The sequence below is a fragment of the Panulirus ornatus genome, chromosome 45, assembly GCF_036320965.1.
Source record: "Panulirus ornatus isolate Po-2019 chromosome 45, ASM3632096v1, whole genome shotgun sequence".
NCBI lineage: Eukaryota > Metazoa > Arthropoda > Malacostraca > Decapoda > Palinuridae > Panulirus > Panulirus ornatus.
The window spans coordinates 4,751,366-4,776,412 of NC_092268.1; the positions used below are offsets into that span (position 1 = coordinate 4,751,366).

At 39.4% G+C, this 25,047-nt stretch overlaps 1 protein-coding gene across 5 annotated transcripts in view; it reads right to left on the reverse strand.

Moving 5' to 3' along the window:
- LOC139762850 (uncharacterized) overlaps positions 1-14,862 on the reverse strand; it is a 49,254-nt gene extending 34,392 nt beyond the window's left edge. Inside the window, exons 1-6 of one of the 5 annotated variants that reach the window (XM_071688034.1) lie at positions 14,659-14,862; positions 12,181-12,341; positions 10,289-10,378; positions 5,204-5,287; positions 2,966-3,080; positions 1,043-1,155 (exon numbers count right to left, since the gene is read on the reverse strand). In XM_071688034.1, coding sequence (XP_071544135.1) covers positions 1,043-1,155; positions 2,966-3,080; positions 5,204-5,287; positions 10,289-10,378; positions 12,181-12,341; positions 14,659-14,796 — 701 coding nt within the window. In that variant the 5' untranslated portion in view covers positions 14,797-14,862. Of the gene's footprint in view, positions 1-1,042; positions 1,156-2,965; positions 3,081-5,203; positions 5,288-10,288; positions 10,379-12,180; positions 12,342-13,965; positions 14,157-14,515; positions 14,623-14,658 lie in introns of those variants that run through there. The other 4 variants (XM_071688038.1, XM_071688036.1, XM_071688037.1 and 1 more) reach the window with 4 other exon arrangements.
- Positions 14,863-25,047: the final 10,185 nt, after the last annotated feature.

The following is a 25,047-nucleotide window of genomic DNA, read 5'->3' on the forward strand; positions in this document are numbered from 1 at the left end:
GTATGTATATGTGCGTGTGTGGGCATTTATGTAAATACGTGTATGTTGGTGGGTTGGGCCATTCTTTCGTGCCCACACATGCACATATACTTACATATACATTTCAATGTATATATACATATACATACACAGACTTATACATATAAACACATGTACATATTCATACTTGCTGCCCTCATCCATCCCTGTCGCAAACCGCCACACATGAAACAGCATCCCCCACCCCCCTCCAGTGAGGGAGCACCAGGAAAAGACACAAAAAAGGCCACATCCCTTCACACTCAGTCTCTAACTGTCATGTGTAATTCACCGAAACCACAGCTCCCTTTCCATATCCAGGCCCCACAGACCTTTCTATGGTTTACCCCAGATGCTTCACATCTGGGCCTTTTTTGTCTGTTTTCCTGGCACTACCTAACTGAAGCAGGGGGTAGCGATGCTGTTTCCTGTGAAGCAAGGTAGCGCCAGGAATGGATGAAGGCAAGCAAGTACGAATATGTACATGTGTGTATATCTGTGATGTTTATGTATATATGTGTGCAAATGTTGGTATGCATACATGTATATGTGCGTATATGGGTGTCTACATTTTTATATATGTGTATATGAGTGACTGGGCCAATCTCCGCCCGTTTCCTGGTGCTACCTCACTGACGCAGGATATGGCGATCAAGTATAATGAAAATATATATGAGGGAACTTGATAATAATGATACAAGTAGCTGGAAGTGATGGTATTGGGGTTTGATAGCGACCACATAGGGAGTTGGCAACAGCCTTTCTTCCCATATTAAAGACTGCCCTGGGTTGAAGCTCCATGAAACATGACCCATCTTACAATTCATATTTTTACCATATTGAGATGCCTCTTATACACGTGGTCTGTTACTCATTTCTGGAATAAAAAACAGTTTTTATTAACAGCAAGAACCCTCATTATGTGCTCAATTTCCTAAAGTCTCTGAGGAGTAACCATACACATTACTTTGCTATCCAAAAAACTTACTTGATAATGTAAATTTCATTAAAAATCTTTACTTACGGAGCGTATATCCGTCTGGCCACATTGTCAGGTAATTTAAATGTAACGAGATTATCAATGATGTAGGTCCTATACTGCTGTTTCATTGACTGCCATGTTCTCCCTGGACAAACCTGAAAGAGTCAGATATATTCATAGTTGATTGCTCTTTCCTGCATTAGCAAAATAGCACCTTTCTCTAGCTGTCATGTGGAATGTACCAAAAGCACAGCTCCCATCCAAAACCTGGCCACACAGACCTTTCCATGGTTTCTAAAGGCTGCTTCACATGCCCTGGTTCTGTCAGTGACAATACGACACCCTCCATATCCCACATCTTTCCAATTCACTCTATCTTATGTATGCCCTGCATGTTCAGGCCCTGATCACTTGAAAGATTTTTCACTTCAACCTTCCACTTCCAGTTTGGTCTTCCACTTCTTGTCCCATTCACTTCTGACACAAGTATTCAATTTTGTCAACCTTTCCTCACTCATTCTCTTCATATGTCCAAAACATTTCAGTACATCCTCTTCAGCTCTCTCAACCACACTCTTCTTATCACATCTCTCTCTTACCCTTGTATTACTTAACTGATCAAACCACCTCACACCATATATCGTCCTCAAACATTTTATTTCCAACATATCCACCCTCCTCTACAGCCCATGCTTTGCATTCAAACTTTGTTGGAATCACAGTACCTTCAAACATATCCATTTGAACACTCCCATATAATGACTTCTCTTTCCACACACTCTTCATTGCTCCCAGAACCTTCACCCCCTTCATCCACCTTATGACTCAATTCTGCTTCCATGATTCCGTTCACTGTCATGTCCACTCTCTATCTATCACTGATGCCTGTTCATACTGGAACTCCCTTAAAGGGGTGGCCATGGCAACAGAAACTCCATAACTAAAGAACGCCAGTGCCACTTCTTAGCCTTAGTGCCTCACCCTTAACAGGCCACTGGCAGAGAGCAACTCTAGCGCAGTGTTTACAGAGGCTTCTACCTACTGGCTACTTCTATCTAATGCTCCTACTGACTACTTCTATCTAATGCTCCTACCGACTACTTCTACTTAATGCTCTTGCCAAAATGTCCCTATCTACTACTTCTACCATTTTGCCAAAATGTAGGGCTAGCGCATAGTGCTCACTGCAGGTAAATCTAAAGTTACAAAGAATAAGCTGTGAGAATTATGTGTTGTCAAGTGTTGCAAATCACAAGAAGAGATTGTAGACAGAATACCATTAGTCCACACATTAGTGAAGCAGAAAGAAAAGACAGCTACCTGGGTCAGAGGAGTGCAACTTGAAAACCACTAAAGTGCTGGCTCACTATACAGATGTCACTAACCCTCCACTCCCAGGTAACTAATACACTTCACTTCCTCCAAATTTTATCTATTCAACCTTACACTCTTAACTAACCTGTCCCTCTGCCTTGCTAAATCTAATAACCTACTTTCATTCATATTTGCTCTTAATTTCTACTTTTCTCACGCTCTCCAAAACTCAGTAATCAACTTTAGCAGTTTCACACATAAATCTGCCACCAGTGCTACATCACCAGCACACAACTAACTCACTTCACTCACATTATATCTATTAGGTGTTACCAGGTTCAGCATGCTACAGGAAGTAGTACAGCCTTGTGCTGTAGAAGCATTTCGAAAGGTCATGGGTAACTCCGGGACTATTTCAGAGTAGTGTAAAACTCCTTCCCCATAATGCATAGATAAGTAATCACAAAAGGAATAACATATAAAACCCACTTCAACTGTCCATTATTATTCAATATTTGGGAAACAACCAAGGCAAGCTTGTCCTAAGTATCTTTAAGTGATCAATCATAATACAAAACGAAGGAGAAATATTCTGAAAACCTCATTAAAATCAGTTCAAACACTAAAACAAGCTGGGTTCTTAAAACATACCTCTGCTTTGGCCATATCTTCCCATAATAGACGGCCTTTAACTTCTCCATATCTCTTTTTATTGATTATGTACTTGAGGATAGCCTTCCGCTCTCCTCCACTGTATGGCAAACCTCTGAAAATGAAAAAATTGAAAATACCAAAGCATATGTTTTCATTCACTGGACTGAACCAAGGCATGTAAAATGTCTGGGGAAAACCATTGAAAGGGCTGAGGAGCCTGGATAGAGATAGAGGAGCTATGGTTTTGGTGCACTACACATGACAACTAGAGACTGAGTGTGAACGAATGCAGCCTTTTTTGTCAATTTTCCTGGCACTGCCTCACTGAAGTGGGTGGTGGCGCATGCTGTTTCCTGTGGGGTGGAGTGGCGCTGGAAATGGAGAAAGGTAAGCTAGTATAAATATATACATGTGTATATGTGTATGTCTATGTATGCATATGTGTATATGTTGATATGTATATGTGTGTACGGGTGTCTATGTATGTATTTGTATATATGATGATCACACTTGTCTGTGATGACAGAATGAAGTGTGATTTCACCTTTGTATGTGTATATGAGTGGATGGGCCGTTATTTGTTTGTTTCCCTGTGCTACCTCACTGATGCAGGAAACATTGATCAAGTATAACAATAAAAATAACAATGTATAAATGTGTGTGTGACTGAATGGGTCTTTCTTTGTCTATTTCCTGGCGCTACCTTGCTGATGTGGGAAATGGCGATCAAGTATCATAGTAATAATAATAATAATAATGATAGTAATCATAATAACAATAATAATAATAGCAACAATAATAATAACGATAATTTTTTTCATACATATTCGCCTTAACGTTAAGAACAGAGGACCGAGCCTTAAAGGGAATATCCTCACTTGGCCCACTTCTAACTATTTTTTTTATCCCCAGGGATAAGGAAGAAAGAATACTTCCTATGTATTCCCTGCGTGTCGTAGAAGACGGCTAAAAGGGGAGGGAGTATGGGCTAGAAATCCTCCCCTCATGTTTTTGAATTTTCCGAAAAAAAAGGAACGGAGAAGGGGGCCAATTGAGGATACTCCTTCAAATGCTCAGTCCTCTGTTCTTAACGCTACCTCGCTAACTCAGGAAATGGCAAATAGTATAAAAAAGATAAAATTAATAAATAACTTTTTCTTTCATTCTCTTTCAAAGAGAAAAATATGCATAAATTTTAGTTTATCCTATTCCATGTAAAGACAAGCAAGAACCTCTTATCAAAAAATGGTGTGATGTGTGTCTATCCTGGTGAAGAACATGCAGGACAAATATTGAAGAAAATGGTGATGTTCAAAGAACACAAAGACTGACTTATGTTTTTTCTGGAGAGCTAGCTGTCTAGTATTTGCCGAGTCATTACAGTATCAACATCTTACCTTACCTTCCTGCTCTAGGATTCTCTTGTGCAGCACTCAAGCCAAACACATATTCTGGGCAAGACCATAGGTCAAGAAGTGTACCAATATCATTCAAATGTTTGTGGTGGGTGAATGTAGGACAGGTGAGGAGTAAACAACCAGTGTCTTCAGTATGGAAATTGCATCCTGGGCATTAAGGGTCTTACAATATGTTGAACTGGCATTTGTAATGAGGAAGAGAAGGGTGGTGCCTAAAAGGCAGATGAGGAAATGTAAGTCAAACATGCCTGGGGGGGGAGGGGGGATATAAGAAGTGTGTATGTCTGATGGAAAGGGATTTTCAATCTGCTGACAAAAGTGAGTACAGTCTCGTATAAGAACTTCTTCCTTTACAGGAATTTATCATTTCCCTGAAACTGGAAATAATGTAGCCTTAGAGTGCAGGGGCTCTTAGTAAAAGGCTCTGTGAGTAACATCAGAACCCCTTCAAGAGAAGGTTCCTTGAGCGGTTGCAAATAAACAAAGATGATGACCATATAAGAGAGTAACATACTCCAGAATAATTTCAAACCCCTCAATCAAACCAATAGTTACTCTCCACAAGCAATGCTACCATTCTCCAAGTTCTTAATAGTATTCAAAAGTCTTACAGTCAAAGCTTGAGCTTTCCTGACATTTTGATAACTTCTGCCTTTCATGCAATATTCATTGCTTTCTTCATAATAAAATAAGGAAGTAACTGAAACATTCTACAAGGAACAGTTAAATGTTAGTGAGGAAAATACTAAACAGAGGACCTAAAACTAGAAAAACAACAACAATACTTTGTTTTCGACTAAGAATGATGAAAACATACCGGCTCTTAAACTTCTTAATTTTTTGTGGTTCTATGCTGTTTTCATCATCTGAGAAGTCCGATACTTCGAACTCAGTCCTACCACTGAAAAAAACAAAAAATAAAACATACAGAATAGCATGAATATACTACACACATACTTATATTACAATTATCACTTGAAATACCAGAAATATACATAAAGAGAAAATAAAGACTTTACTGGAATAAATCAAAATATAAGGCATCTAAGCAGTGGTTCAATTAAGCCAGTTCAATGTTATTGTTGTCAATCTAATCTTATACAACAAGGTTCAATCAGCATAAATCTATCCAACACAAGTTGAATTAAGTATGCATTGTAGGCTCTGTTGGCTGGCCACTGATGACAACCCAGACAAAGGATCGTCACTGGGGCTGCCTGGTAACACAACTGAAGCAGATGGTATTGCAGCTGAATTTCAGAAAAAAAAGAGGTAATTGTTTTGCTAAATAGTTTTTTGTTATCATTTTCACTGAATGGATGGGTCATGGAGAAGTGCCTGAAGAATGGCAGAATGCATGAATAGTGCCACTACATTTGGCAGGGGGGGACCGGATGTGAGCGTTCTCATTCCAGAGGTAGAAGGTTGCTAAGGGAACCTAGAGAAATGTATGGAAAAATGGTGATTGAGATGGTTGCGACTTGCACAGAGCACTAGACTGTGGAAGGAAAAATGTAGTTTCAGAAGTGGTAGATGTACTGACCAGGAGTTTGCTTTGAAGAATGTGAGAGAAATACTTAACAAAAAGATTTGCATGTGATATTAATGGCCCAGGCAAAAACACATGACAGGCTTGATAGAGATGCTTTATGGAAGGTGTTACAAATATTCAGTATGGGATGAAAGTTATTTGAAGTTGTGAGGAGTTTCTTTCAAGAGAGTAAGACATGTACAAATGAATAGGTGGGTAGGAAAGTGAGTGTTCCAGCTTTAGGTGGGTCTGTGGCATAAGTATGTGATGTCACTATAGCTATTTAGTCTGTTTATGAACGGCATGGTCGGGGAGGTAAATACAAGGGGCCTGGAAAAATGGGTAGGTCTGCAGGCTGAGAGTGGGAAATCCTTGGAAGTCAGTCAGTTTTTGTTTATTGATGACAGTTTTGAGATAGAAACTGTAGAAACTGGAGTCTGAGCCTGAAAGATTGTGTAAAAAGAGAGTTATGTTAATCCACCTCTTGCCTTGATGAATATACTTGGTATCACAGTAACATCTCTTTCTTGGAAACCCCACATTACGGGAAAAGCTAAGTCTACCTCTAAGACACTGGGTGTTCTGTTTAGATATCAAAATTTCTTTCTTCTGAACAATTGCTCTAATTATACAAAGAATTGATTCATCCTTGAATGGAGTAATGCTCTGACACATAGAGTGGTTCTAGCTCTTCATCCTTACTTGACAGAGTTGAGTCGAAAGTGGCCCAACTTATAAACTGTCCCAAGCTAACTTCCAAACTTGACCCTTTTGCCCTATGCTACACATTTGGTTCACTATCCTTCTTCTATAGGTATTACTTTTGTTTTGTCTCTTGAGAGTTGGCTGCTTGCATGCCCCGACTTCTAGCTAGATAACACAATGCTCGGCAAGCTGTTGTGTCACAATTACTGTGTGGCCATTAGTAACACAAGCGTAGGCTGTTTTGATAACTGCTTCTTTACCTACATGTTGAAGCTTCGGAACTCTCTCCCTTCTCATGTCTTTCCCAATAACTATGACCCGGTACATCTTAGTCTTTCCCAATAACTATGACCCGGTACATCTTAAAAGTTAGGTTTTTCACTTCCTCCAAACCTCATAAATACTGTCCCTTGTCTTTTCTTTTTCCCTTTTGTAATTCCCTCTATATTTCAATTATGGCCCTGCCTTGATGTGGCCTTTTGTTTGTGACTGGAGCCTTAAAAAGAGGGAGGGAAGGAGGGAGGAGGGGAGGGGGAGGGGGAGGGAGAGGGAGAGAGAGAGAGAAGAAAGGGGGAGTTGTTAGGTTTAGCAATGCACAGGGACAGGCTAGTTGGGTGTGAGTTAGAATGGATGAAACTCAGAGGGAGTAAAGTGTTGTTGATACGTTTGAGCAGACATGGTAGCAAATACAAGTGTGGGAGCTGAGGTTTGTCATAAGGTGGGTGAGGGGACGAAGGTCCTGGAAGCATTGAGTAATGCATGGAACAAGGGGTCACTGTCTGAGGGCAAAGATGGGTATAACTGATTGTATAGCTGTTCAAGTTGTATGGACACAAGGCATAAGCCATAGATAAGAATGTATGTAAGAGAGTGAAACAGTTCTGTATGAAATGTCTGAGGACAATGTGTGGTGTGTAGAGGGTCAATCAAGTAAGAAATGATAAGAAAGAGGTAATAAGATTTATGGCTGTCAGAACTTAAGAGGGTGTGCTGAAATGGTTCCAATTCACTCCATCTCTTGCATGCCTTTCCCCTTCCTGCATGTTCAGGCCCTGACTGCTGAAAATCTTTTTCACTCCATCTTTCCATCTCTAATCTGGTCTCCCTATTCTCCTTGTTCTCTCCACTCCTAACACATGTATCCTCTTTGCCACCCTTTCCTTACTCATCATCTCTATATGTCCAAACTATTTCAGCACAATATCTTCAGCTCTCTCAATCACACTCTTCTTATCACCAAAAATTTTTCTTACCTTTTCATTATTTGCTCAATCAAACCTCCTTACACCAAATATTTTCCTAAAACATTTCATTTTTAACACATCCACCCTCCTCCACACAGCCTTATCAATGGCCCATGTCTTGCAACAATTTAATACTCTTGGGACTACTGTTCCTCAAAATGCATTCATTTTTGCCCTCCCAGATAACATTTTCTCTTTACACACATTCTTCAGTACTCCCAGAACCTTCACCCCTCCTTACCCACCTTGACTCACTTCTGCTTCCATTCACTGCCATATCCACTCTCAAATATCTAAGACTTGACTTCCTCCAAGTTTACTCCCTTCTGACTCACACCCTAACAAACTTGTCTCTCCACCCTACTAAACCTTATAACCTTGCTTTTATTCATATTTGCTCTCAATTACCTTCTTTCATACACTCTTCAAAACTTAGTCACAAACTTCTGCAGTTTCATGCTCAAATCTGCCACCATTGTTGTATCATCAGCAAAAAAAACAATTGACTCACTTCCCAGGCCCTCTCATTCCTCAGACTGCACACTGGCCCCACTTTCTGAGAATCTCATATCAATCTCCCTCACCACCCTATTCATCAACAAATCAAACCATGATGACATCACACACCCCTGCTACAGACCAACCTTCATTTGGAACTATTCACTCTCCTCTCTTCCTACCCATACAAATGCCTTACACAACTTGTTAAAACCTACTCACTGATTCTAAGACCTTATCTCCCACACTGTATATTCTTAAGGCCTTCCACAAGGTATCTCTATCAATCCTATCATATGCTTTCTCCAAATCTATAAATGTCACATAAAAATCCACCAGTTTCTCTCAGTATTTCTCATAAACATTCTTTAAAGCAAACACCTGTTCCACATATCCTCTACCACTTTTGAAACCACATTACTCCTCCCAACCTGATGCTCTGTACATGCCATCATCCACACAATCATTACGCAATCATACAACTTACCAAGTATACTCAAGGAACTTATAACCTTGTAGTTTGAAAACTTGCCTTATCCCCCTTGACTTTATACAATGGCAATATGCATGTATGCTGCCAAACCTCAGGCACCTCATGATCCATACATACATACAACTTAAACCTAATGCTCTCATCTCATGTTCCTACCTACTACTTCAACCTTGTTTCTGTCTAATGTTCCCACCTACTACTTCTAACTCTTGCTCCTACCATTTTGCCAAAAGGCAGGGCTAGTGCATAGCACTCATCGCAGCATAATTTAGGTGTCAGGAAGAATGAGTTGTGTGAGTTAAATGTCACATGTGACAAGGAGAGATAAATGTTTGTGGAGAGAATGCCAGCAGTTCACATGTGGATGGGGTAATTTGCAATGACAAGCAAAGAGTCCTGGCTCAATCTGCTGCTATCAATGACTCTCCCACTATCCAGGTGGGTAATGCCAGCAATAGACCTTGGCTGCTTACCAGCTACTAACAAGTACCATGACTTTATTCCTCGATGAGAAGTCAGTCCTAAGAGCATGATAAACTCTGATCCTGGCTAATATGAATCTATTCCTCAACAAAACTCAGTGAAAAGTTTATTTATATCTTGCAGTATACTATATCTATATAGTACATTAAACCCTTGATTTAACAGACTGATCAGGGGAGGGGTTGTGCGTTGATGCCGAAAGTCTGTTAAATCAAGAATATAACCTATGGCCATTTTTAATACAATATACAGTTCATATGCTTTCTTTTAACTCCTCTATCACTTGATGCCATTTTGATTGGTATGGAATGCAAAATTACTGAATAAATAAAGTCACAATTCTCTGTATACAACCTGACCACATGGTAGCTTGAGGCAGAATAACACCGAAACAAAGTGAGTACAACCTATACAACCAAAAACGTGTGATATAAAATGCATATGGTGCAGTGTCTGAGATTTTTGGATTTTTTTACTTTTCTAAATTATTATTAATCAATGTAATATTATTTGGCCAGTCCATTAAAAATGAAATCCGTTAAATCAAGGGTGTACTGTGCTGTATACTCTAGGACTGACTATAACTAATCCTTTCCTCAATAAAAGCTGATCAAAGTGCATCCAATATATCGCTGACTTATATTCCTCAATAAATCCTCTCTAACTAACATCATGCATCTTATACCATTCATTCTTTAGATGCTGAGAAACAACCAAAAAAAAAAAGTTTCATGGCCAAAGTTAGAATTCTCTCAAATTTATGAGGTATGTTAATTTACATGCAAAGCTTATCATATCTTGCATAAATTTGACACACACTGACTGACCACAAAAGGATCATTGGACAATAACGTGGAGGAAATGGCCTTTATATTTCACCTAGCAATGTGAACAGTACATGTAAAACAAAAGTAAACTGACAAAAATGGTCTTTATTTGATAACATACTCTATCAGCTTACACTCATCCCATGACAACTTTCCCAGTAGAATATCCATGGGATCAACACTTGCATCATATCTTGAAGTCTCGTTCAACCTGAAAAATCATACAGAACATCATTAAATGATATAAATAAAACACAAAATGCATTTAAAAAGACATTCAGAGGAGACAGGTTGATCTGTCACCAAGAAAATAAGTATTGTCTGATAATCCCTGCTATGATGAAAGGGTTGGCCTTACAAAGACTAATGATACTGTACTAAATTGGAAAAAATTACAGCAGCACAATCAAGTCTTTTACAGAAAAATACTGGTCCTTTCTGCTGGAAAAATGTATGGTACACCTTAAGCCTAGGTAAGAGCTGCTTCAAATGTGTAGTACAAAACCATTCATAGTAAACTGTCACTATGAGGAAAAATTTTAGTCAGCTGTATCTCATACTTAATGTAAATTACATGGGGAAACATTTGTAAATAAACTGTTTCTTGGTATACACCAAGCAAGATGTCCCCTGATTTTGAAACAAAAAAAAAAAAACACACCTTCATGAACTTAACAGAAGAGCGATGTACACACCAGGAAATTCTAATCACTAGAATAAAGAAGCAGCAGTCTACGAGGAGATGCAATGTTAAAGAAGGATCTTCTACAAAGCTGAACAACTATAAATAAGGACAGACTTTTGAACACTATTAAAAGAAATTTTGTCCCTTCTATGATGAGGAAATCAATAAGTGGATATCAATGGTAGGAAAAGAAAATCTCAAGAGACTATAAAGATTTTTGTTAACTAATGGTTAAAGCTAGCAGAGATGTGGTGTGTGCAAGACACAGATGGCATATCAAGATGGCAGAGGAAAAGTAAAGGAAAACAAAGAACATGAGGGGGAAAAAAAAGACAAATTCAAAGAAAAATATTGTGAAAAAAATTCAAACTGTTGCATATATGTATAGTAAATGAGAACATAAGGAAATGCCTGACAACAGGAAGCCTGATGGTGCATAAAATTGTTATTTGTTGGAGGACAGTGATACATTTGCATCATGAGTTCCTGATCCTATTAGTAGACAGGACAGAAAGGAAGAAAGCACCTTTCCACTCAGCATTTTCTCTGGCACAACAGCTGGCATGAAATTAGCTATGGATCAATATGCATTACGTATAGGATGTAGTTCCATGGAAATTTCACTGGAAACTGTGAGACAAAACATCATTGCCTAATACTGTAGATGTATCCTCAGGGGAGGAGGTATAAACGTGGAGGGGGGGGAACGGCTGATCTCTGTCTCCAAAAAATTAATTTCCCTTTCTACCGAACGAGATTATCTATTGCAAGTGATATCATTTAAGCATTCATATGGCTATGATTTCAAGATACTGTTAATCTGCCAGAATAACAACTGGTAGTACTTTATCAAAATATTCTACACCTTGGCAGCTGAAAATAAATTTCCCCAGGCAAGAAACTTGTTAATAAAGATGTGAAGAAGCCCTTTTTTTTCAGTAAGAGTGACAGATGAACGAAATAAAATGACTGAAGACATGGATAATATCTATAGCTTACAGGTACTTAAGATGCATGATAGTACAGATTGTTCAAGAGATATGGCTCCACAAGTATAAAAACCCCACCCCGTACAGAAGACATAGATAATTACACACTTTTACAATACAAGAGTAGTGCATAAATAGAATATACTGAATTAAGAAATGGTAAATGAGGACAACATGCAAAACTTTATCAAAAAGTTTCATGATAGAGAAAATTTAAGAGCTGGGGCCCCATAACTCTAAATATCCCTCCATGTAGAGTACATACAAGTAACTGCACACAAACACACCTTTTAAAAAAGTAATGCAAGAGATAGCCAATAAAAAACAACAAACAATTACCTGTAATCAATAATCGGTAACAATCTGCGTTTCTTTATGCAGTCATGAATGTACTGCCCATTAAAAAAATCCCCCACCTTACCAAAGCCTCGCTCGCCTCTGGGAAAAAGACGTATGGTATGTGGACCACTCTTGTTTGCAACCATTCGACCACCACATGACTGAAAAGAGATTAAGAAAAAATTCTTAATTCATATCTAGCAGAGACTATCAGAGAGAAAAACAGCAAAAGTGAACTTTTTGAAAATGAATAAAATGTTTCAAGTGTGGACAATGTAAACAAAGATGAAAGTAGAAGTAAAATCCATAATGAAACAGGCACAGCTGAAAAGAGATGTAAGTAGTCTAAGATATGTAAAGAATGGCAGAATAACAATTAAGAGCATAATGACTAAAGATGTATTTCAGAACAAAACATCTCACACTCCTGAACACCCTGATCTGTACACAAAGCTAAAAGTTATCTTAGTTACCTTAGGTTTATCATATACTGAAGGCTACTACAGCAATGAACATTACTACTGGCCACAAGAGATGTGAAGTGTCTGGGGAAAAACCATGGAAAGGTCTCTGGGGCCAGGATGTGGTTAGGGAGCCGAGGTTTCGGCGCATTACACATGACAGCTAAAGACTGAGTGTGAATGAATGTGGCCTTTTTTGTCTTTTTCCTGGCACTACCTTGCTGAAGCAGGGCATAGCAATGCAATTTCCTGTGGCGTGGGGTAGTGCTAGGAATGGAGGAAGGCAAGCAAGTATGAATATGTACATGTGTATTTATGTATATGTCTGTGTATGTGACGAGGGGTTGAACAACATGAAACACAGAATAACACATTAAGTAATGAACATAATCTATAAACACACCACCTAACTTCCCATGCAGACCTACAATCATCTTATTTTCAATGTTACTTTACATAAATCAATGACAAGTCCGTCTGCTTTCAAACACCTAGTAGGGCTATAGTAAAAATCTTTTAAATATTTCTTTTCAAATCCATAAATTGCTTAAATGAAATGTAAATGAATAATTTTATTAACATTCAGATAAATACACTCCAAAGACCTTGTGAACAAAAACTTTTACAGAGTGTATCAGAGAGATGAATTATGAGACAACACTGATACCGCTACTACCTGTATGACGACTGAAATAAGGTAAATCTTGGCCCAAAAGGGAAGTCAGGTATAGGTTCCACACATCTCAAACCTGCGCTTTTTTCCTTGTTTAATGTTACTAAACCCCATATTTTCATTTATCTTTAAAGCCCTCCCTGTCAGGGACCTTATACGAATATTAAACAGCTTACTTCAAGTATATTTCAACTCCAAGTTAAACAGTTCACTCATTATGGCATATAATCATTAATAGTCTTATGTTAATACTAATGCAGATTGTAAATTCACATTTATGCATTAATCTGTGTACTTAATTATCAAAACAGGTCAATGAAGACTTAAAACTAATTACTCTGACCCTATACTTCCCCTTACTAAGCTAAGTCAGCTTATATTACGTACTGTAAGATCAGTGCCTTGTTATTTTCGCAATGTGTGATATAGCATACCATTAAGGATGGTTTCATGCAAAGTTCAGATAGTTACTGAAATAGAAAAATCTGATCCTGTGTGGAATAAATCCCCTTATGAAACAATAATAACACGCGCATCCATTTCTGCATACAATACCAAAAAGCAAAAGCATATCAAACAATTACAAAAACAAGGTGACAACACCACCCAGGGAAACATGTCATTTACGTATTCATATTGTAAGGAGCTTACCACATCTACGGAAAATGCTCCCATCACCATCATGTCTATGTATGCCGAGGACTTTGTAACTCGTTTCTTGGTTGTTTGAATATCATATTTATGTGAAAGTCTCTCATTATAATTTTTTCTCTTTCATAAAAGTCTTCTCATTCTTACACGTTCATTTGAATGTAATTAGACAATCCGAATGACGTACTCTGTATTCCGGCAAAATATTTTGCCATATTACGGAGTTTTGGCAAAATCCAGATTCTGGATAAGGTTCCACATGCAAAATAAGGCAAATATTCAAACTAAAACGTTACAAAGTTGACATCTTGAAAACAGCCAAGAATGAGCGTTACAAAATACGAATTTAGTCCTGGAGGAAGTTACAGGTGGAACACTTCATCACTTCATGACTCGAAGAGAATTAAACTACTTTGACAGCAAGTTGGACACGTCCTGGTGAATCAGATACACTCTAGGGATAATGTCTTGGCCTGAAATATGAGGGAAGACATGGAAAAATTGGGGTATCATTACCATTCCAAACGTAAAGCGAATTTTGGTAAGTTACCTTCGGTTGGAATGGTTTTATCTATGGTTTTCCACGTGTCTCGAGTGATTATAATGTCACTAGTGGGCATCATGGCCTGTCAGACCTAAGCCACATAACTACGTATGTCCAGTGCAAGGAAGCAAGAAGCTGTAACCACTCACTGTAATCAACCTCTCCAGCTCTGGCTTCTCGTAGCATAACCTTATTGAAAACTCCATTGGCTCTCCAGATAACGTCACGAAGAGCTCACTACACATACTGATGTCCTCGGCATTGACTTCTCTCTGTTCTTCGTCCATGGTTAGAGAAGTTAGTGACACAAATAAACAACAACTACATCTCTCGCTACACCTTCAAACTTTGTTTACTCGCGTTCCTCAACCGAAAAATACTAAAAATATTTAGTTATTATATACTACTATATATAGATTTACTCATATTTTATATCACATAAAATATATGTAATGATATAGATATATTCAAATTTATAAAATGAAATATATCAGAAATATATTTATTTTTTCTTTTAAGAAATGCAGGTTTTGGCGGGAATCCTTGAAGTCCGCGGTTCATTAACGATCAATTTCTGGTAAGTTTGGTGACACATTTACATCTCCATCCATCTTCCTAGGGTGTTATCCTGCCAGTGTCCTAGATACATATTTGTGTTTATGGTTCTTTTAGTGATATTCATTGTCCAATTACAATTTCAGGAAGCTAGTAAGTCATTTTTTGGATATGAAGTTTATGATCCTCGCATCCCGGACTTTGGTGTCATATTTAGCATATGTTGGCGGATCTATATTGGAAACTATTTTTTAGGCTTTGGCCAGATGGAACATCCTCTGTCAGGGTGTGGAATATTTAAACCGCTCTAAATGGAAGGACTTCCTGTCTTTCTGGTTAGCTGGTTACCTCTGGGGTATAGTTTGAGGATGTGTCCTTCTGTCACGGAAGTCTCTCGCGTATTTATCCCCAGGATTGATTTAATGTCTCGTAATTTATCTCAGTGATAAATATTATTATTCTTTATCGAGAAATTTAAGGAAACTGAGTAGATTTATATTTCAACCGTTATTAAGGAAAATTAAATTAGGCCAGACACCTTTTTTATTTTTAGTATGAAATGATATTGGCTGATAATGGACGTTATTTTACGTTGTTCCTCCTAAGGTAACCCAGCTGATGATATGGCTTGATTTAGACGTTATTCCTCCATTGTTACGCAAAGGTTTGAATCCTGGTGACGACAGTCGGTCCACAGTCTACGAAGCTGTTCATCCACCCCTAGGGCGGTTGGTCGATAAAACGGATACCTAGCTCAGGCTAAGATATATATATATATATATATATATATATATATATATATATATATATATATATATATATATATATATATATATATATATATATATAAATATATATATATATATATATATATATATATATATATATATATATATATATATATTATTTTTTTATTTATTATACTTTGTCGCTGTCTCCCGCGTTTGCGAGGTAGCGCAAGGAAACAGACGAAAGAAATGGCCCAACCCCCCCTCATACACATGTATATACATACGTCCACACACGCAAATATACATACCTACACAGCTTTCCATGGTTTACCCCAGACGCTTCACATGCCTTGATTCAATCCACTGACAGCACGTCAACCCCGGTATACCACATCGCTCCAAATCACTCTATTCCTTGCCCTCCTTTCACCCTCCTGCATGTTCAGGCCCCGATCACACAAAATCTTTTTCACTCCATCTTTCCACCTCCAATTTGGTCTCCCTCTTCTCCTCGTTCCCTCCACCTCCGACACATATATCCTCTTGGTCAATCTTTCCTCACTCATTCTCTCCATGTGCCCAAACCATTTCAAAACACCCTCTTCTGCTCTCTCAACCACGCTCTTTTTATTTCCACACATCTCTCTTACCCTTACGTTACTCACTCGATCAAACCACCTCACACCACACATTGTCCTCAAACATCTCATTTCCAGCACATCCATCCTCCTGCGCACAACTCTATCCATAGCCCACGCCTCGCAACCATACAACATTGCTGGAACCACTATTCCTTCAAACATACCCATTTTTGCTTTCCGAGATAATGTTCTCGACTTCCACACATTTTTCAAGGCTCCCAGAATTTTCGCCCCCTCCCCCACCCTATGATCCACTTCCGCTTCCATGGTTCCATCCGCTGCCAGATCCACTCCCAGATATCTAAAACACTTCACTTCCTCCAGTTTTTCTCCATTCAAACTCACCTCCCAATTGACTTGACCCTCAACCCTACTGTACCTAATAACCTTAGTCTTATTCACATTTACTCTTAACTTTCTTCTTCCACACACTTTACCGAACTCAGTCACCAGCTTCTGCAGTTTCTCACATGAATCAGCCACCAGCGCTGTATCATCAGCGAACAGCAACTGACTCACTTCTCAAGCTCTCTCATCCCCAACAGACTTCATACTTGCCCCTCTTTCCAAAACTCTTGCATTTACCTCCCTAACAACCCCATCCATAAACAAATTAAACAACCATGGAGACATCACACACCCCTGCCGCAAACCTACATTCACTGAGAGCCAATCACTTTCCTCTCTTCCTACACGTACACATGCCTTACATCCTATGAGTCCACGGGGGAAAAATGAAACAGGATAAGTTACCAAGTGCACTTTCGTGTCATAATCACATCATCAGGGGAGACACAAGAGAGAAATATAAGGCAGTTGATATACAACCTGGATCGAACCCGGGACTTGTGCCACAGGCGGGAATGCTACTGCTAGGCCCATAGCCTAGCAGTAGCATTCCCGCCTGTGGCACAAGGGTCCCGGGTTCGATCCTGGCTGTTGGAGGTTTGTATGTTCTATGAAGGTGCGCGTTCCTATGCACTTTATATATATATATATATATATATATATATATATATATATATATATATATATATATATATATATATAGCGTTAATGGAATGGTCTTAATTAGGGCCTCAGCTAAAACGCGAAACTTTTTCTATACTTCTGATGTCTCACAACTAGAAAACTTTAATATAAAACTTTACAGAACTATAACCCATTTATCATTGAAATATATACCTAATTACCCACTCTATTTGATACAGATTTGTATGTCTGGCTGAGGCTTATATGTACATTTTCCTGGTGTAATATTAATTAAGGTATTCTTTTTGCTCATATTTTGCTGTAATTACATATCTTGTGTTTACTATTGCCAATGGAAAAAATATATATTTGTATACTAAGATACATGGAAAGCTGTGTAGGTATGTATATTTGCGTGTGTGGACGTATGTATATACATGTGTATGGGGGGGGGGGGGGGTTGGGCCATTTCTTTCGTCTGTTTCCTTGCGCTACCTCGCAAACGCGGGAGACAGCGACAAAGTATAAAAAAAAAAAAAAAACTAAGATACTGCTTTCGGGTATTTAAGCCTTTGGTATATGTCTGTGGCGTATTTTGTCACTTAAAACTAGTTCAATCCGATCAATTTAATAGACGATGGATTTAAAATAATTTCTTTTTCAGGATGGTCATGTCGACCAATCACAAGGCACCGCACCGAAGGATTTGAAATTCGGGCTTTTGATTGGATGTAGTCGACCCCCCCCCCCCCAACCTTCTCTGGTCACGTGACGGGCCGGTTTGAATTCTACTGTGACTTTTCTTGACCAATGGCTCCAGTAATGCTGATATTGACTTGTTTGTCCACCACAAACTTCTGTTGACTTGTAAACACCATTGTAGTATCCAACAAAACCTAGCGCCAACACATAAACAGGTAAATAAACATACAATTATGTTTCATCTCTGGACAGTTAGAATATATCGCATATATCACTCATTGTCATTATTTTATATCAAGTCTAGGTTATTCTCCTGGGTCCAGCTGGTGTGAACATGTGGGAAAATGAAGTAAACAACAGCATCTTTGGAGATTGCCTCTTCTTGTGGCTCGTTTACCTTTCCCCCAACCATCTGTGTTTGTTTAGTCTTCCTAAACCATCTATTTCACGAGGAAGGATTGGTAAGTGGTCTCTATTTAGGCCTTGCAAGTGCTGACGTATTATATTATTAATTATAAGTAGCCGAGACGTTTTTGCATTTATTATTATAAGTAGCCTAGACGTTTTTACATTTATTTTTATTATAAGTAGCTTAGACGTTTTTACATTTAATTTTATTATAAGTAGCCTAGACGTTTTTACATTTATTTTTATTATAAGTAGCCTAGACGTGTTTACATTTATTTTTATAAGTAGCCTAGACGTGTTTACATTTATTTTTATAAGTAGCCTAGACGTTTTTACATTTATTTTTATTATAAGTAGCTTAGACGTTTTTACATTTATTTTTATTATAAGTAGCCTAGACGTTTTTACATTCATTTTTATTATAAGTAGCCTAGTCAATGTTTTATTTCCTATGATCTAGGAGTCAATATATTACTGATATGTGAGCCAGTTATTATATTACCTCATGCTAAAAGGATGGTCATATTTTTTGTTATATTTTTTGTGTATTATTGTCGTCTTTGAATTATGGAGCTGATTTTTTCCCTTCTCCTTGACCTGAGTGATTGAGTGTAATTACTCCATTTGCTGTCTTTACACTTGTGTATTTTAGGTATGTATGCCATGATTATATCCACACACTTTGGTTGCACCTGTGTTTAACCTCCCCATTACCCACGTCACTTCACATACCTTGATAACTTTCACTTGTTTACTTCCACGTAGGATTCACAATATCATTTGGATGTTTGATGTAATTGTTAGGTTCAACTGGGATGCGGGTAATTATTAAGATAATTCCTCGCCCTTTTGACTAATGTGCCAATAGAAGATGGGAGATTATTTTTTTTAAAGTGAAAGTGTGGGTAGTGTTGGGTCGTAGGGTTCGTGCGTGCGTGCGTGTGTGAGTGTGTGTGTGTGTGTACACCAGGTTAGAGTACAGCAGCAGAGAGCATCGGATGTGGAGTGGTTGCTTGTGTAACGCCAGCAGGCGAGGAGTATGTCACTGAAAGTGGTTGCTAGAATGGTATTTCCCGGTCGGCCATCTTGGTCGCAGCTGGTGGGGTTGGGGGGCTCCTCCACCACCTGGCCTCTGAAGTGGCTATTAATGATAACAAGTGGTGGACCCTCAGCCATTGTACTGAACACGTAATGTTGTCTTCATATCTAATAAGATACATGATTTGATATCACGACTTCCGCTGAAGCTGACCTCATCACAGTTAACAGAACAGGGGAGGTCAGGGGTCACCAGCTGGGGACTTTACTCCATACACTGACAGTGTAGATGTTTGTATGTTGTTGCAGTAAGATATGGGTTTGTGTAGGACACTGAAATGCTCCATGGCGATAAAAATCCCCCCTACCACAGAGCACACAGAGCAGCTCCTTACACATGGTATGACATTTTATGCTCTTCAGCACTGAGGTCAGATGGTCATTGACCCAGAATATATATATATACATTATGCACGCGTGAAACGTAAATAGAAGGTATTGGTTACTCCACATGTAAAGGTAATTGCCAGCTTTATCCCTAGTTCTACCAGATGTTGCATAGCCTAGTTAGGCATAGGGTGAAGGTAGGTTTGGGACGTGGTGAAATTACCTTAACCTGGGGTCACCTGGGGGTCACAGATGAGGCTTTTACGTTATCCAGCACTAGTAGTTCCATGTACCTCGTCCCCTGGCGAAATGAAATGGTCCAAAATGTTATTTGTGTATTACCCGACATGGCGCGGTACAAGGCATGCTACACTTGTGAACTGTTTCGGTTGTAAGATGATGGTTGTAAAAATGGAAATATTCATTTTCGGTTGTAAGATAATGGTTGTAAAAATGGAAATATTCAGTTTCGGTTGTAAGATAATGGTTGTAAAAATGGAAATATTCAGTTTCGGTTGTAAGATGATGGTTGTAAAAATGGAAATATTCAGTTTCGGTTGTAAGATAATGGTTGTAAAAATGGAAATATTCAGTTTCGGTTGTAAGATAATGGTTGTAAAAATGGAAATATTCAGTTTCGGTTGTAAGATAATGGTTGTAAAAATGGAAATATTCAGTTTCGGTTGTAAGATGATAGTTGTAAAAATGGAAATATTCAGTTTCGGTTGTAAGATGATCTAAATGTGTTAAGACTTGGGTGATCCTGGTTTAATTTCCTACACACTTCATCAAAACATAAACTGTCGTAATGTACCCTAACTTAGCTTAGATAATTAACCTACATTAACCTAATCTCAGTCGTTGCTGGTTCCCCCGCTTGAATGAACCCGCTTAATTAAGGTTAAACATGACCTCTTGACCTGACCGTAAAAAGGTCAGATCAAAACATCACAGCCAAGGATCACACTATTGTGAGCGAGGATTTCCAGGTAGCGTATACGCCATTTTGAGCGTTACAATGACACTAGGAATTCTAAGATGCGTATGGGGCTGGCTAATAGTAGTTAGGTGTGTCAAGAGAGGGTCACATATATTTACTTTCTAACTCCATGATGTGTTGATGTTAAGGAAAGTGTGTGGAATATCCTAGCTGGGGGAAAGTGTGTGGAATATCCTAGCTGGGGGAAAGTGTGTGGAATATCCTAGCTGGGGGAAAGTGTGTGGAATATCCTAGCTGGGGGAAAGTGTGTGGAATATCCTAGCTGGGGGAAAGTGTGTGGAATATCCTAGCTGGGGGAAAGTGTGTGGAATATCCTAGCTGGGGGAAAGTGTGTGGAATATCCTAGCTGGGGGAAAGTGTGTGGAATATCCTAGCTGGGGGAAAGTGTATGGAATATCCTAGCTGGGGAAAGTGTGTGGAATATCCTAGCTGGGGGAAAGTGTGTGGAATATCCTAGCTGGGGAAAGTGTGTGGAATATCCTAGCTGGGGAAAGTGTGTGGAATATCCTAGCTGGGGGAAAGTGTGTGGAATATCCTAGCTGGGGGAAAGTGTGTGGAATATCCTAGCTGGGGGAAAGTGTGTGGAATATCCTAGCTGGGGGAAAGTGTGTGGAATATCCTAGCTGGGGGAAAGTGTGTGGAATATCCTAGCTGGGGGAAAGTGTGTGGAATATCCTAGCTGGGGAAAGTGTGTGGAATATCCTAGCTGGGGGAAAGTGTGTGGAATATCCTAGCTGGGGGAAAGTGTGTGGAATATCCTAGCTGGGGAAAGTGTGTGGAATATCCTAGCTGGGGGAAAGTGTGTGGAATATCCTAGCTTTGTGAGATTCTATGATAGCCCAGCTGTGTAAATATGGTGACCTCTGTGTATGTATATCCCAGGGAGTGTGTGAGTGGCTGGTGTGTACACAGGAGATGGCTACACCCTTGTGAGAAAGTGTACCGGGTGTAGCGAACAGCATAGTCGTACGTACACAACCTGGCCATGTTAATTTCACCCTCTACTTTCGAAAAGGCCAATGTCTGTTGTTGATCAGCGGAAATTATGGCTGAAAGATCAATAATGTGTCGTATAAACTATATTACTTGGTTTGAAAATATTGATTGATGTATCGTAGAGACGAGTGTAGTATTTGTATGTTTGTTGACCTATTATTTTTTTGAGGTGAAATATACCGTGGAGGCGAAACTATTTGTTGATAGATTTTTTTTTTTTCTACTTTCCTACCATGGTGTAAGTGCTGGAGTGTTCGTGGGTATGATATAAGTGTAGAGAAGAGAGTTGTGTAGGCAGGTGTGTGTGGTGTGGCGCCCTACCCATGGCATTGTAGTACACACACACACACACACACACACACACACTGGTTCCAAGTAGGGAGGCGAGCGGGTGGTGTATCTGGGTCTCTCTCTCTCTCTCTCTCTCTCTCTCTCTCTCTCTCTCTCTCTCTCTCTCTCTCTCTCTCCTGACACCTGTTACTTGTTACCCCTTATTGGAGGAGGATAATGTACGAAGATATGTCAAATTCTTTCTCTTTTTTCATATGTAGTTTTGTGAGGCATTTGTTTGTTTGTTTGTAAGTGATCGGGGTGTTTGTTGGGCAATGGGATGGCTGTAATAACACAGTCGCGTCAACATGTGATATGCTCATTTGTGAACTGGGACCAGCAGATGGTGGGTTCCACTCAGTTGAGAGAGAGAGAGAGAGAGAGAGAGAGAGAGAGAGAGAGAGAGAGAGAGAGTGATTAACAGCTGTGAAGTGGGCATGATTGTAGTTTAAAAAGATGATACGATATTGCCATATAATCTGCAATGTTATTGTAGATGCGTTAGTTATATGAATGTGTGTCACTTGTTCATTCATCCATTTATCATCCGTTGTTTATCAGTTCATCAAAAAGGTATGATTGTGATGACATTATGTTGTTTGTGTTGTGTACTGCTTTTAGAAGACAGTGGTGTTGTTGTCGTCCCCCCATAGTGACTAAGTGTTGCCACAGCGAGCATTAACCCCTCTCTCTGTACGACTTTAACAACGACACGATCGCGAGTATACGACCCTTTTCGCACGAACGGTCAGGTCAAACCACCACGGTCGTGCCCCAAAAGGGTCGTTCGTGTTTTGGGAAAGGGTGTTTCTGCCGTGCATCACTCCCGTTGTGTTGTGTTTAAAGGGGGGGTGGGTTGTGTTGTGGGTGGGTTGTAACACCCTTACCAAAGGCCCAGGGCGTCGTGTTCAAAGAGGTCGTTATCAGACCCCCTTCCTCTCCCCCCCCCCCTTCCCCAGGCACCATTTTCATACCACGACATGGCTTAAGGAGGACAATGACCGATTCAAGATGTGAACCACCTCCACGGAGCTGTGATTGGACAGTCCTTAACTACTGCGCTGGCAGCACTTAGCAGGTCATGTCAACCATAAGTTTCTTACGTAATTGTCTTCCTGGTTTATCATGGCCAAGGATTTTGTCATATTATCGGGTCATTTTTCTTTTATTCTATTTTTGTAAAAAAAAGATGATGTTTATGTATATATACATGTGTATGTGGGTGGGTTGGGCCAGTCTTTCGTCTGCTTCCTTGCGCTACCTCCCTAACGCGGGAGACAGCGACGAAGTATAATGAAATAGATAAATAGATATATTTGTTATCACAGTCCATTTTTTTTTTGCTGTGTTGGAGAGGTAGTTTATCAAACACCTGGTTATCTCTCGGCTCTGAAGAGTTCGCTTATTGGGTAAACGCCAGCTGGTGTGTCAGAAGAGGAGGAGAGGGTTGGTTACTCATATCCTGGGCGTTAGTATGTGAGAGTCGTGTTGAGTAATGATGTATGATTATGCCATGATGTATATAAAGGGTGATGATGTATGATCATGTCATAATATATCTCAGAAGTGATGATGTATAATTGTCATATCTCAGGAGTGATGTATAATTATTGTATAATATATCTCAGGAGTGATGTATAATTTATACCATAATACATCTCAGGGGTGATGTATAATTTATGCCATGATGTATCTCCAGGAGTGATAAACGCCACCAGACTTGGCGTTTAAAGAGCCACGTAGTTTAAACGCAGTCGTTTTAAATCGGGTGGTTACATAGCAGGTAACAAAAGCTATTAAATTCGTTATGTGTGTGTGTGTGTGTGTGTGTCGTGGTGCGCAAGCCAAGTTGCGCGGGGGTATATTTTTGGCGTTTATATGGTCTGACGTCATGGCGTTGTTCATTCATCCAGAGGTTTTTTTGGTTAACGATATCTTTTCCGACCTGGACCGTTATCACAAGTGCCCACATACCTGTACCCTGAGACTGTGGACATTGTCGCGGTTCATATCCATGTGACGTTACTATATTTTATTTATTTTATTTTGCTTTGTCGCTGTCTCCCGCGTTTGCGAGGTAGCGCAAGGAAACAGACGAAAGAAATGGCCCAACCCACCCCCATACTCATGTATATACATACACGTCCACACACGCACATATACATACCCATACATCTCAATGTACACATATATATACACACACAGACATATACATATATACACATGCACACAATTCACACTGTCTGCCTTTATTCATTCCCATCGCCACCTCGCCACACATGGAATAACATCCCCTTCCCCCCTTCATGATGTTACTGTATCATCATCATCATTATTTCATAGTTACAAAGTTACTTGCTGTAGCGGGTATAGGTGATGGTGGCGCTGTGGGCCGATTCACACCCATGGTTTTCTTAGAGAGTGAGAGAGAGAGAGGGAGGGAGGAGGGTTGGTGACTCACAGTACTTACGTCATGTGGATCACATTCACCCAGCCAGAATTCTCAATCCTCGCTACTGTGTACTTTGTCTTAAACGGTGTCTGTGTTGCATTCGCAGATGTGTTCGTGTGTGTGTGTGTGTGTATGTGTTTGTTTTTCGATGGTGTATAAAGTGTTTATCGTGTAACTTTCCTGGACGTACGAAAATATGTGAGAATATTTTTTTTTCATGTGTGTGAAAGCTTTTTGTGGGCGTGTTGCATATTTACGTAAGGTAGTCTGCTGTGTGTACGGGTGGGAAGTATGTTGCATTAGTTTCTTGTTTCCAAGGTGTATGT